This window comes from Notothenia coriiceps, unplaced genomic scaffold (genome assembly GCF_000735185.1).
Source record: "Notothenia coriiceps isolate Sejong01 unplaced genomic scaffold, NC01 NC01_scaffold00015822, whole genome shotgun sequence".
Classification (NCBI taxonomy): domain Eukaryota; kingdom Metazoa; phylum Chordata; class Actinopteri; order Perciformes; family Nototheniidae; genus Notothenia; species Notothenia coriiceps.
Genome location: NW_011348523.1, coordinates 441,266 through 455,492, shown reverse-complemented (window position 1 = coordinate 455,492; position 14,227 = coordinate 441,266). Strand labels below are relative to the sequence as shown.

The window sequence follows — 14,227 nt, the reverse complement described above, 5'->3', positions numbered from 1 at the left end:
CCTTTTGGAGGAAGTACTTGATGGCGGGTCATTCAGCTGATCCTTTGCCACTCCAATGTGTCATTGTAACTCAATCTTGAAAATGACTCTGTTAATAATTTTGCAACGATGTCATCACTATCACTGACATGAGCCATCATGAACAAACTTATGCTAATCATAAATCTATCGATTAGATTTATGATTCGAAAATAATAAAAGTAGGGTAGACATGTGGATATTATCCGGCTGAACAAAACGTGCATTTATCCAATAGGTTCGTTCCACAGACCTTATTTCGAGCTATTTTCCAAAATCCTCTGGAGAAATCCCATTGCTTTTTTGTCAAGGGAACCCGAGCACAGCTTACTTCCGGGCTTTAGGACGCGTCACTGCACCACTTCCATAAACTTCACAGTGGGCGGAATTTGTCATAAAGTCTGTGAAAATAAAGCCCACCCATTTAGAGGGAAGATATGATTGGTCAATTGTACTGTCATTTGACATTACTCTCTCGTTGAGTTACTATAGCGGGCCCTCTGTGAATTTACAGCAGGACCACCAATCAGCTCCTATCTTCACAGTAACTCGCAGAGACGGCTAAAGGAGCTTCTTTCATTTAACCCTTCACATTCAAACAGAAACTGAACAGGCAGATTCAAAGGAATTATTTCTTTGGAAATGTCATTTTAAATACAATTAAATCAAGTTATTTTGGTAAAACTAATGAAAAATATATATATATAATTTAAAAAATATATATTAAAAAAAAAAAGAAGTTTTTTTTAATGTTTTCAAATATCATTTTTTTTTTAATATCTTAGGCACTCAGAGAGGGCCTAGAGGGCCCTGACGGCTCGAGTCGCCACTGGCCAATGTTGTTTGTCTCTCCTTCTATGATAACTATACTAGGTGTTCACACATCAAGCCTACTTCAACATTGTGGAAAAAAACGCAAGGAGCTAATCAAAATTAATAACATGTCTGTGCTTTGAGTGCAGAGCTGTAGTCAGGATGTGGTTGGTCTATCTTCAAACCTAGATTAGGACTAGGTGTGGATGAAACCGCTAGCTTAGCCCTGTCAAAAGTGAAACAATATGCCTACCAAAACCTCAACTATCACTAGTATACTTTTTAGTTTAACCTGTACATGAACATAGAGGTAAGAACATCAGTCTCTGGTTTTACAGGGAGTTAGAGGAGCCAGTACAGTGCAAATCCTCCCAAAGTGTTTTTCTCACAGTTTGGGCTGGCAGGTTTTGTGCCCTTTTGTCTAAACCAAAACCTGCTCAATGACTCAATCTGGCAACCTTTGCTATAGCAAAAAGATTATTCAGAGAATGGTTGACAGAAGAATAAACGGTGCAACTCGACCTAAAACATAAACAACTATTTTTCACTTATTTGTTCAAGCGTGGTTCAAATAAAACAAAAATATCTAGTTAAAATATCAGAAATAGCCATGCTAATCTATATGCTAAACTAAGGATTAACGCTCTGTCAGCAATGCATTAACATGGGACTAATGTTGATCTATGTATCTCACTCTCGTAATTAACATTCCTCAACTATCGTTTCGTTTAAAATGAAAGGATTTATATAATTTGGTAAAGGCTGTTTTATCCAACACTAGCTAACTGTTTATGTTACCTAAGCGACTGTGTCTTAGTGACAAGGCACTCGTAGCTTTCCTAACACACGTGCACAGGCCCAGCCCGCAGGGTATAAGAAGGCAATCTCTATACCATGATTAATGTCAGTGGCAATATGAAACCCACCACTCCCCAAGGGCTGACTTGGTTTCTCCTCTCTGGGTTTTTTTCATCTTTCTAATGTGGTTGGAATACAGATGGTATGATCTTTTTTAATGAATTAGACCTGATTGGAAACCCCCCTAACTGAGATTCCTTTAAAATGAAAGAGGGTAAGTAAGCAAATTAAATCAAAAACATCAGTTGCACAACACAGCATTTAGTGAACAGCCCTTATTGCTTGTAATTTGAAGTACACAGTATGTGTGTGTGTATTGCATTTAGCAACACTTTAAAAGAGTTCATTTCACAGAGTTCTTAAAATAATTATGTTAGTTGTAGGTTTTCCGGGGAAGGCGGGCTGAATGTAATGCCCTTTTACTTTTATCTCGTTCTTTACACACACACAGATACAGATACACACTCACAGCTCATGTGATCCTTGAGAGGGCTTTTCATTGAGCTCTGGATCACTTCTGAATGGAGAAGAGCTGACGAGTGTTGGAGGTGACAGATAGTCAAAGGTTCTGTCCTCTAAACTGAAGATTGCTAATGGGTTTTCCCACAGGAGAAGGCCTGTGTCTTTACGATCCTTCATGATATGTAAGGCCTTTTTGTTAACTAGTCATGTTTTCTGAGATAAAATTACGGATCTAGTATTAAATCAAAGTATAGATCATCCTCTTATTAACCAAAGATTTAAGACATGTTTCGTAGCTGGCTTATCTACACGCTGTTCTCCAACATGCCTGAGTTTGACTCTTGCCAAGTGCTGGTCTTCCTAAAGCTCTGATTATCCCGGCTTACACACAGTTTACACTCAGGTTAAGTAAGAATCAGGGAAGTGACAGAAAGGTGGTGTTTGGGAAGAAGTTGCCAATCAACCAGGAGAACCAGCATTACGCTCTAGTTTAAGTCGCCATCATGGCATCCTGTAACTAAGTGTAATCCTCTTTGCTGTCTATTCGTATTCTGGCACATCATGGATCTTAACCTGTACTTGTGAAGAACGAGAGAGAGAGTTTGTATTAGTGTTACTGTGCATTAGAGCAAACATGCTTGTGAAGTCCCCTGGATCAATAAGGTGTGTGACCTCAATAGGGCTTCTTACTGGTTGCCAACACCCACATGAGGCAAGACGTGTGCAAGGTCACATAATGTGTGTGTCTCCTCTTATCTCAAGTCAAGAAATCCAATACATGGTTCAGTGCAGTGCGTAGGATATTGTTGCCATGAACAACGGCATGCGCAAATGCATGCAGTGTTGTTTGTTTCAGCTTACCTATACCTATATGTATGCATTGAGCCCTGCTGCTAATAACAGCAGATTGAGTGCTCATGCATTGTGGTTGCCATAAAGTGCAACCATGATAAAAAAGAAAAAGAAAAAACCTTTGGAAAAGTTTCCATTAATGATCTATAGTGCATATTTTTACACTGTTCAACAATTCATTGTTAAACCTAACAATTAACTTTGTACAATGTAAAGACATTTTCTCCAACTTGCCCTTAGGTACTCTTTGTGTTTGTTGTCAACAAACAAAAGTTACTTTTAGGTTCAGTATTTTTCTCAAGATGCATTGTAACGTTACCCAGGTGTGTGTGTGTTCATCATTACACATTAGAAAAGTCAACATTTAAAACGTTTTAACCTGGATTTCTTATGGAGGTTTACAAGCTTGCACTCTTCTTTCTTGCCTTCTTTGCTGCATTCCTTCAATTTCTTGTGTCTTGCGTTCCCTGCCTGTTTTGCACATAAGAAAAACAACTACCCCCTCATAAAAAAATCAGTGTATAGCACTATTTTTGGACAGAAACTCCACAGTACATACTTTAAATGATTCATTGCAGTTGTAGCTATAGTTTGAATGTAATTCACACCGGAGTACTTTTCCCAGGAATAGTTCCGATAGTTCCTGGAATTTTGCGTTCACACCAAAAAGATCTGGAACTAGAACTTTTTTTCGGGAACCTTTTNCACTGTGTGTGCTGTGTGCTCTGCATGTGTGACCATTAAAGAGGGTTTCAATGGTAGTAAAATAGTATAGTAGATAAGTAAGATAGTAGAATCGGAGGGATGAAACCCTCTTTAATGGTCACACATGCAGAGCACACAGCACACACAGTGAAATTTGGCCTCTGCATTTAACCCATCCTAGTACCAGGAGTCTAGTACTAGGAGCAGTGGGCAGCTATTGTACAGCTCCAGGGGAGCAATGGGAGTGGGGGGGGGAAGGGGGTTGTCCGGTGCCTTGCTCAAGGGCACCATGGCAGGGCAGGAGGTGAACTGGGACCTCTCCGAGTAGCAGTCCACACTTCATATTTAGGTCTGGTCGGGGACTTGAACCGGCGACCCTACGGTCGCCGGCCCCACAGTCCAAGCCCCTACTGACTGAGCCACTGCCGGACAGATTTATGATTAGCATAAGTTCGTTCATGATGGCTCACGTCAATGATAGTGATGACATTGTTGCGAAATTATTAACAGAGTCATTTTCAAGATTGAGTTACAATGATAAATTGGAGTGGCAAAGGATCAGCTGAATGACCCGCCATCAAGTACTTCATCCAAAAGGATAGGAGGATGGACTTTCTGTATAAGTGATTTGATCATCAAAGGTAGGCCTAAGTCATTTTCAATGTGGGCCGCCGTGCCGACTTCATTCATTTGTGACTTGTTACTTGGCTGTGGGTAACCTGTCATGATAGGTGTTTGTTTATATAAAATGGTGTTGTTTTGTGTGGTAGAGGGTCGTTGTCATTGATGCGTTTTGCACCCCGGGCCCTTATTCTGATATTTCGCTGAAGTATACGCGGTGATGTATTAACATTTTTCAAGGTCAGAGGGCCCAGGTATAAAAGTCACGGCTCGCCACTGACATTAGCAAAGGCTTGTTTCATTCAAGGGCCCCATACACAATGACATTGTAGCAGTGAGTAAGCATGACATTTCAAGGACACCTGAAACTAAGCTGCTAAATGGAATTCAAACATTAACTTTATCATTTACACCAGTGGCTTATAAGGCTTATTGTGAGATAAACACTTTCCAGCACATGCTTTGACTGAAAAAAAAGTTCAAGACTGGCTCAGGCTTCAGAATCTCCACCGTGTAGCCACTAAATAAAACAGGGCAGAGTAAAACAAAGAGATGGTTGTATGAATAATGGAAACTGAATACATGTGAGAAGACCTACACAAGCATAAAAGAAGAGAGGTCCAATATTTCACTCATGTAGTCAAACAAAAAGAGGTTATTTCTAAAAGATTTTCTGGCCGTGGCTTATTTTTATAAAGTGACCCGCTATGCAGCACTGAAGAAACAAATGCCAAACGGGCCAACCGGATGATGTTGACGAAGACGCCGGGGCTACTCTGAGGTCGTTCTCCGCTGTTGCTCTCAGCATGCGACCTGAACATACAAGAAAATAAAAGCACGGGTCTTTGATGTGCTGGAAGGATGACAACAGTACAGCTGTCTCCTCTGAGCTGGTGAGTGAGGCCACGTAACATGGGGGACTTCTCCGTTGTTTGTGTCTAGTTAGTGAAGCTCTGCTGAGATCAAAGGCTCAAGGAAGCTTTAATTAGAGGGCGAGCCGTGTCCCGGGTCTCTAAAGAAACGGAACCTCCCATCAGTCTGCACAATGTCACCTGGATCCACTGGGAAACTGCATTACAAACTTTAAAAAGGACAGCTATCAAACAAAGTGCGTAGACTTTGGAAATTCCACAAGGATGATGATGCAGACATGAATATAGTAGAAAAATCACTTAAATCATATAAAGAAGTTGGTACTTGTCCGGTGTAATGATACAATCCTGCATTTATTTGGAGTCATTAGGTCACAAATCATGGAAGATTTTCAATTAAAGAGCTGCTGATTTTTTTATGAAGATATGCAGAAATAAATAAAAGGTTTCCTACTTGGCCCTGATGATTGTCAGGACGTTTTTTTGACAAATTGAAAAAAGCATTGAAAGCAGGATCTCATTATAATCATCAAAGTGTTTTGAGTCGGGGAAGGCAACAATTGTAGCTTGTGAAAAATGACTGTCTGTTTCAAATTTCGCCTCATAAGCATTTAAACACTATCAAAAGGAAATGACTGCTGTAGCTTCCTGTGTGTGTGTTGGGGGTATGGTTGAGTATGCCACGCCCCCTTACAATCAGATCAAACCACTAACATCAAGGGATGTTAATAACTTCAAGAACCAAAAAGGAGCCTCACTTTTTTTTTAATCTGGAGGATACATGATCAGGTTTTTCAGTAAAGTGGAGCAAAAAATACAGAAAAAAAGAAAAAGAGTGGGAACAGAGGTAGAGAAAAGTCGCACAAGCTTTAACTGACACAAAGGCACTCTCCACTTTGTAATTTTGGCCTGTGGTGAGTTCATGTGACTCCTGCAGCATAGGAGCTCATAATCTTCTAGGGAGTTGTCGTCTTTGTGGTGAAAAAAGGCAGCAGAGGCCCAGTTTCAGCCATGAAGCCACAGTCATCAGACGGGGGAGTGGAGGCATACTGATCTGAAACTGTGGTGACCGAGGCTCCCCCGCATTACTCTAATTCACAAAACTCCACCACAGGAGCCTGACTTTCATCCCATCAAACGCAGAGATTATTATTATATACTGTTAGTTTCCTGTCATGCAACTATATATACTCTACTGTCAAATGAATAAGTTAATTGAAAGTGAAAGACTGTTTATGTCACATGAGTGACTGGAGACACAGCTGTCCCGTCTGACCGCCGTGAAAAATCTGGACTGTGTAAGCGGGTCCAACTTTTGTTTTGTTGATCAAAGGAGTATCACATCTGACCTCTTCTAGTAGAAACCAAACAACAGTACAGTAGAAAGTACAACAAAAATAAATAAGAACGAGTGAGGGAAGACTGAAGCGAAAGGAGGCCTCAGGGGCATAAAGGTGCCAGGAAAATGGTGAGTGAGACGTACATGAGGGCAGCAGGATACGTTTGAACAGTGTTTAAGAATAAACTACACATTAGATCAGAACGATGAGTGTGTTCCAATATGTGAACAAAGTAACCACAGTAACATTAAACTTGGTACAAAAAAGGTGCTATTTTCTTTGCCGATCTTTCCAATTTCTTTCTGTGCAAAATGTTTTTTGTCAGCTTTTCATTCCAAATATAGTCCCATTTCTGTTCGGTCTGTTACATATTTGGGATTCCCTTTCAACCTATACATCTAAAACCCTCTATATGGGTGCCACAAAAACAACTCCATATGTGCGACCATTTTGGGAAACTTAAAGATTACATCAAACCTAAATTTACACAACAAGATCAAAACATGTCAGGTTGAGAAGATATTTTTCATGAATTTTATGACCAAATGTGACCAAAAGCACCCTATTTAGAAGTTTCCAGAAAATCCTGTTTAGCAATAGTGTGATCAAAGCCGAAGTGTTGTCCTCACCTTCTTGAGTAGCCGTGTGGAGTCCTCGCTGATCTGCATGAACCTCATGATGACGTTGTTGAGGTAGATGTCGCTCAGCGTGGCGTGGTCCTTACTCTCCCTCCTCACCTGGTTCAGCAGCAGGTACCAACAGTTGACCGGGGACAGCAGGTTCTGGTCTTTCCTGAATAAACCAGGGAAACAGTCGAGTGTCAGATCAGCTGTCTAAAATAATACATTTGGAAAACATAGGTGGAAAAGTAATATCCTGGTGTCATTTAATACATGTTACAAAATAGGAAAAGGAAGGATGTATGGAAGAATTGTTTATATGGAATGCTTTGATGACTCAGCATGTTCCTGTTTGTTAGGTCACACGTGTAGAGCATTAATTAACAAGAACAAATGGGTTCATAGACTGAAATCCAAAGCAATATCAATTGTGTGTGTTTATAGTTTGTATCAGTGCATTTCAACATTTTCCTGTGTGTCTGTATCGATGTCAATGTCTCAGCCCCAATTTCTTTAGACAATATTTGTCATTTTAACAAGCAGACAGTGGCAGTTCCTCGTCTAGTTCTCACCCGGATCTGGTACAAAAGCAGAAGGGAGATGCGTCACAGGTCTCCCTTGGGGTTAAATGTCCCATATACTGCTGGTTCCGGCACTAATAAAGCTCCCTATATACGACACGGACTACCCAGTTGAGCTGGAAACACTTTGTATCGGTGACATTTCTGGGACAGAGCTCTCCCAATGCTCTTAGCCAAGCCGACTTCATACAAACCAGGGAAGAGTGCGCCACAGGCTTTAAATACACTTAGTGGAGTGACGTGGAAGAAGCCAGTATGCATTTTAAGTGGAGTTGAAAAGTAGAAACACGCATGAACTGTGACAGCAGAAGACAGACAAGCGAGGAAAGAGAAGTCACAGCAAAGGGAAAAGATTGTGATCTTGAGTGAAAAAAAGAGTGAAATAGTGGAGGCTGAGAGCTGTTTCCTGTGCTGTGTGCCGGCTGCTTCCACGCTAACTGTAGGACATTGTCCAGGCCAGAGCAGGCAGGGGCCCTGCATAAGCACTGGCCTGCAGGCTGACTTCCTCTGGGTTAACCTAAAACATTCCTCCTCCCTGCTAACAGCAGCACAGAATATGAATGTGTAGATTCTAAGGTTGGGTCTGGGGGTCAAGCATGGCAGGAACCACATGTAGACTCACCTCTGCTCTCCAGTCACGGTGTCAGTTTGTTAGACAGATAGCACTTGTCATCACAACAGGTGAAACTCTGAACTTACTGTTAGGTGACCTAGCCTTGAACTAGCATCCACCTCTGGATCAACATCTGCTGCAAGAGCAGAAAACAAAGCATTTCCCTAAATTAATAACTCACACAAACATTCCAACCAGCTGAAATGTTTCCCCGAGTCTCTGCGAAAACAGGAAGCAACCTTCATTTGATAAAGGCAGAGCCAAACACGCTGACATGGAAAACATCCGAGAGCATTTGAGAGCACACACCATTTTCAAAGACACCAGGAAGATGGTGAAAGAAAATAAAAGATTCAGCTAAAGGATGAGTGGTGTATTGATGCCACATGCCTGGGCTAAAGGACATGTGGTAAGTAAGAGAGAGCAAGAAAAAGAGAAAAATAAATGAAGCAGTCCCAGAGCTAGCAGCAGAACCGCCGGACACTGCATCGCACACACACGCTGTCAAAGAGCAATTACCATAAATCCTTTCTGCATTATGTATCAGCAGAGTGCAATACTGCCAATCTAGATACACGAGGACAGCACGTGTGTGTGCATGTGTACGTCTTTAATAATTCATGCTCACTTTTGCGTGTGCAGAGGAGGCATAATGTCCAAGTGGCCACTGAGATGAAGCTGGACATCGCACAACATGAGCCCCTACAAAAGTTAATGAAATAACCTCCAAAGCATAGATATCTTATGATCCATCTGTGAACCTGTTGTGGAGAAATATAGATGATATGAAGATAATGGGATGTAAAACCGCTCAAGTAATGGCAGGTTTAGCTAGAGGACTTTTAGTCAGTACTTGAATTGCCTTCTTTACTTTGCTTTATCCGACCTTATAGCTCAAAGCACAGCAGGACTCCTCATCAACAATACATTCACACATTAGACATTAAACCAATTATAGCACTGTTCCTTTCCAAGTCATTTCAAACGATTAAACAAAACAAAAAGGATCTGCCACACAGAGCAGTTAGCCAACTGAACGATAGGGGAGGACTTTGAAATACCAAAGCCCTCCCACAAATACATCAACAGTTGTCAAAGTACCTTGTATGTTTGTTATTGGGCTGATTTACTAAATGAAACTTCTGTAATGAAGAGAGGACAGAAAAAAGGGGAGGGGACTGACACGGGCTGTGACGACAAAATGACCTCTCGGGTTGCTTACTCTACATAATGGCAGGAAAATCTCTCAATGTCATCGTTTCCCGCTCAGCCAGGGGAGGAAGTGGGTCAGACAAACACAGACAGATAGGCGTGCCCCAGAAGGCCTGCAACACAGGTAAGGAAGTGGAAAATAATGTCCAGGACAGGCAGGGAGGGGGGGTGTGAGTATAAAAAAAAAGAAGCTCATTAGCAACTCACTGGCTACTATCAACGTAATGTGGGTTCTGTCTATTCATGCAGTCTAAATCCAGGAGTCCCAGAGTCAACATCAACACACCCTCATACAGTAGCAGGACGCCGACAATGAAGGATCATTACCACTTCAGTATGCAGGGTATTGAAACAGGAGCCCATATCAACATCAGACGGAAAACGGCAAAGTCCTCCAGTGCCAAACTGATAACATCTTTCATTAATGAACTGCAGCGGCAGCTTTCATACTGCAGCACAGTGACTGGCTTCACCAGAATGATCACTGTAAGTCAGAATTGGAACAAGGCTATCATGAAAAAGAAGGGTGGAGTTTGAAGAAGCATGCAACAGGGCGCAACAGCCTAATTAAAAGAGTCTAGTCAAACCGTTCTGTAGATAACAAAAGATAAACTTTGTCCGACTTTATTCTTTGCATCTCAAGCTGAATAGGCGGCGGATGGAACCGTCGGAAGAAACACGAAGCATGTTCTACACCTTCTTTTTATCCTCAGACAAAGAGAGGAAGTCCCTTAACCAGACACTTCATTCTGGATAAAAGCTGCCTATTTAAGATGATCCCAGCTGTGGCTTTTACATTATAAATAATTCAATGATGTCCCTTCTCATCATCTCCACGTCCCTCCCTGAACAAACTTTGCATAATACTGTATCAGGCTGTGTGCATGAGCATTTGTTTGTTTTTTTAAAGCGAGAAAGATAGAGGAGAATGTTTGCCCATACTTGTTCATTTGTGTGTGTGTGTGTGGTGTGTGTGTGTGTGTGTGTGTGTGTGTGTGTGTGTGTGTGTGTGTGTGTGTGTGTGTGTTCTGCAAACAGCCATTGGAACATTAATGGACAGGGCAGTGAATGGCTCTCCCACAGACTGCCGCTCTAGGCTGCATACAGTAATCTTGGTCTCTTGTTTTTGTTTTCTTACACAAATGGAAAAAGGAGAGAAGAGTAGAATTTATTTCCCGCCATTAACAGCCATTTATATTTTTAACCCATCGATATTTCTTCCAAAATCACTAGCGATCATACTCTTTTCTGCTGGAGCGTTGGCTTACCAACTGGAAGCTATAAGCTCAAACTGTTTCTAAATAGCCATTATCAGCAGCTCAAACATACATGTACATGTTGACATTTACTACACGATGTTAATGTTGAACAGCATGTTACAAGCTTTTTAACACCTATGTGGAGACTATGATTTTAAGCATGTAAAGCAAACCTGCAGCTGCTTCTTAGTGTTGCAAGGACATTTAATAAAAATACAGGCAGTAATGCATTATTTTTACAATCATAAAAACCTAGAGGAGCTACACCAACCATTATTGTAAAGAAGGACACTTATCTTATTTTTCAGTTAGCTATTTTCACAGACCAACACTCTGGATTGGACTCTGTTTTTATATGTGTGTTCATTCGCTCTTAATTTCTCTGTTTACAAGTGCAATACAATGAAATAAAGATATGTGTATGCAGAACAACAGCTCAACAGTGAGAACTTTAGCAGAAGAAAGATGGATTCCTCTGCAGAAGTGAGCAGAGGCATTTAATCCTCCCACAGTTGGCACAACATCTGAAACTTCTGAACAACACTTCTCGCTCTGGAAGAAAAACTCCTACTGTGCCAAAACTTCAAAAGTGCAATAGTACCTCCATTGTCAGCTACTTACGGCTAACGGCTACAGCTAGCTAGCTTTCCTCCTGTCGATTTCCGTATGGTTGTGTATTGTTTAAGATGTCATATTACCTTAAGCCCTCCAAAACCTACAGTTCAAATGGTTCCTGCTGTGGTGATACAAGGATCATCATGATTTCAGAAATGTGGCTTCAACCTGCTTACCCACTACCAGAATCCTTTTGGTTGGGAAGACGTCCCTAACAGAGGTTACCACTTGCTTCAGTTTAACAACAAACTAAAGTTAACACATTGTGTATATTAATGCAGTCTTAACTGTTTGAATGCCATCTTGTCAACTTGTCCCCACATCAATTATGTTAACCCGATTAAAGCATGCAGCACCACTGACAGCTTTAGCATTACCCACAGATCTAGGGGGTCATTTTAATGCTGCTTAAGCATTTTGCAGCTCCGCCTAGCTGACCATTCAAATGACTATTGGCTTAATGCTACAGACGGAATGAAAAGTCATTTTTTCACACCACATGTATGTCCAATGAAAGCAACCTAGAGAATGTGGAGAGCATAAAAGCCTTACTGTACGTGTAGTGTTTATGCGAATACAAAAATACAGGCTCAATGATTAAAACCCACAGGAAGGTCTTTAATTTTATTCAGACATCTTGTATTTACTTTAAAAATATGCTCCTAGGCACTTGCCAAACGTTCACCCTGTGAATGAAGTGACCGGACTGTGCATCACGCGATGAAACCACAGAGCGACATAGCAGAGTCGCACGTCACAGACATGGGCACACACAGCTGCTAGAGCCATTGCCGCTTCAGACAGAGAGCACTCGCTATTTGCAGACGGCGAAGACAAACATGGGTTTTATTTTCGTTCTCATCGCGGGTTCAAACAATATGCTAATGTCTGCTTTTTCCATGAGCAGAGTGTAATAAGGCCAAAAACTACAGCAGACTTAACTGTGTCAAGATCTTTAAAAAGGCTCCCAGTCAAACTGTGATGCACGGTAACAAGATAGAGGGAGAGAGGTGGAGAGGCAGGGAGACAAGCTTCCTGTAAACATGATGAAGAATCACAATTCATTCGATTTTTTACATGTTCCTCAGCCAGGTTAACTGTATAATACGAAGACAAATCAAATTCTATATTAAGTTTATTCTTCCAGTTCTCTTGTACCTGCTTTAATGACACATATTTCTTTTATTTACAAGTTTTGAGGGCTATCCAAAACAACATTTCCTTTTATAATTGGCCCAAATAAGTTTGAAAAATAAAGATGAACCCTTCACATATACATATTTAATTGTGTAATTTGTTATTCTTTAAACATATTTACAATAGAGATCATAGATACAACAATAGAAACAGGCAGTAATGTAATTATTGCATAATATATAATAGTTTTGTCAAGAATGTATTTTGCTGGTGAGGTAAAGAAAGGACTATGAATTTAATTTATGAATTAAGCCACTAGAATTTCTGAGGATATGTTTGGAAAAAAAAACATTTTTAGATGAAAGATAAGTGTCACCGGTGAACTGATTTTCTATCCTCATTTGACCTGATTTGAATATATAATGAAGATTGATATAGCTCATCAGCATAATAATCCCATCAGAAAAAAGAGATGATATCAACATTACAAAATGAAATTCAGTATGACTTCCATCTGGCCGCCACAATAAAACAGCTTTTCTTCTAGATATTAGGCAAGCGGGGTAAGAATGACAATCATTTGGACTCACAAAGTGTATTCTGCGCCCCATAAATAAACCCAGATGACAGACTCAAATTGAGAACAAACACTAAGACAGCGTTTCCTCACTTGTACTGCTGGTGATCCTTGGTGCTGCGAGTCTTTGCCATGAAGCGTTCGGCCAGTTTCTCCAGGTTTCTGGAGTACTCCATCTCAATCTCTGACTTCTTCCTGAAGAAGTCCTGCAGGTCTTGCAGCAGCTGGACCCGCATCTCCGTCTGCTGGTCCAGACATTTCTGCTGCTCCACCAACTGGGCCCGGATCTCTGAGGAGAACAAGAGAACAAATAGATTAGGATGGAGCCAAAATCTGAAGACTAGAAATATGGTGTTTTCCGACAGAGCTTTGCTTGGAAACGTTTTTTTTTGTTTTTTTTCTTAAACCAATCATAGTTGCTATATATAAGAGCAAGACTTTCATGTTTTCATTTGGACAACTCATGGAGAAACTAGAAGCGTTTACATTTGGATGCTTTCATCAGTAATATTTGCCACACTTGCGGATATGTACCTATTAAGACTTTTACAACATGGTCAATTTGCTTGCAATGCAAACTACTTTTCAAATAAGATTTAACAAGCATGCAAACTTATGCAGCTGAAATTTACCAAAACATGTAAGATAAAGAATCAGCAAAGGCCTATTACAGCACGGCATACATTGATCAGTGAAAAACAACCGCCTGATGAAACTTATTATCCGTTTGTTATGGGTCTGAATGCTAAGAGATGTGAGGATGGCAAAACTGGTCTCGGGTGTTTCATTAGGGCTGAATATCTTTAGGATGAATTACACACAAACACACATCCTCATCAGTGTCTTTGAATGAAATCCCAAGCCACTTATGAAAGCAGAGGGGTGACAGCAGGCCTCACTAAAACAAGCTGTATGTGCAGGTAAATTACCCTCTGAGGTCCTTTCTGAGGAATCACACCTGTCAGAGCAACTCATTTAAATGTACAGCCTGCAATGACAACCGGGAACACACACACACACACACACACACACACACACACACACACACACACACACACACACACACACACAC

The 14,227-nt window shown here is 40.8% G+C and overlaps 1 protein-coding gene across 2 annotated transcripts in view; it reads right to left on the bottom strand.

Moving 5' to 3' along the window:
• Positions 1-14,227, bottom strand: part of srgap1a (SLIT-ROBO Rho GTPase activating protein 1a) — a 75,875-nt gene that overhangs the window by 30,508 nt on the left and 31,140 nt on the right. For both annotated transcript variants that reach the window (XM_010775604.1, XM_010775605.1), the window contains exons 2-3: positions 13,249-13,444; positions 7,171-7,333 (exon numbers count right to left, since the gene is read on the bottom strand). In XM_010775604.1, the coding sequence (XP_010773906.1) occupies positions 7,171-7,333; positions 13,249-13,444 (359 nt within the window). The remainder of the gene's footprint in view (positions 1-7,170; positions 7,334-13,248; positions 13,445-14,227) is intronic.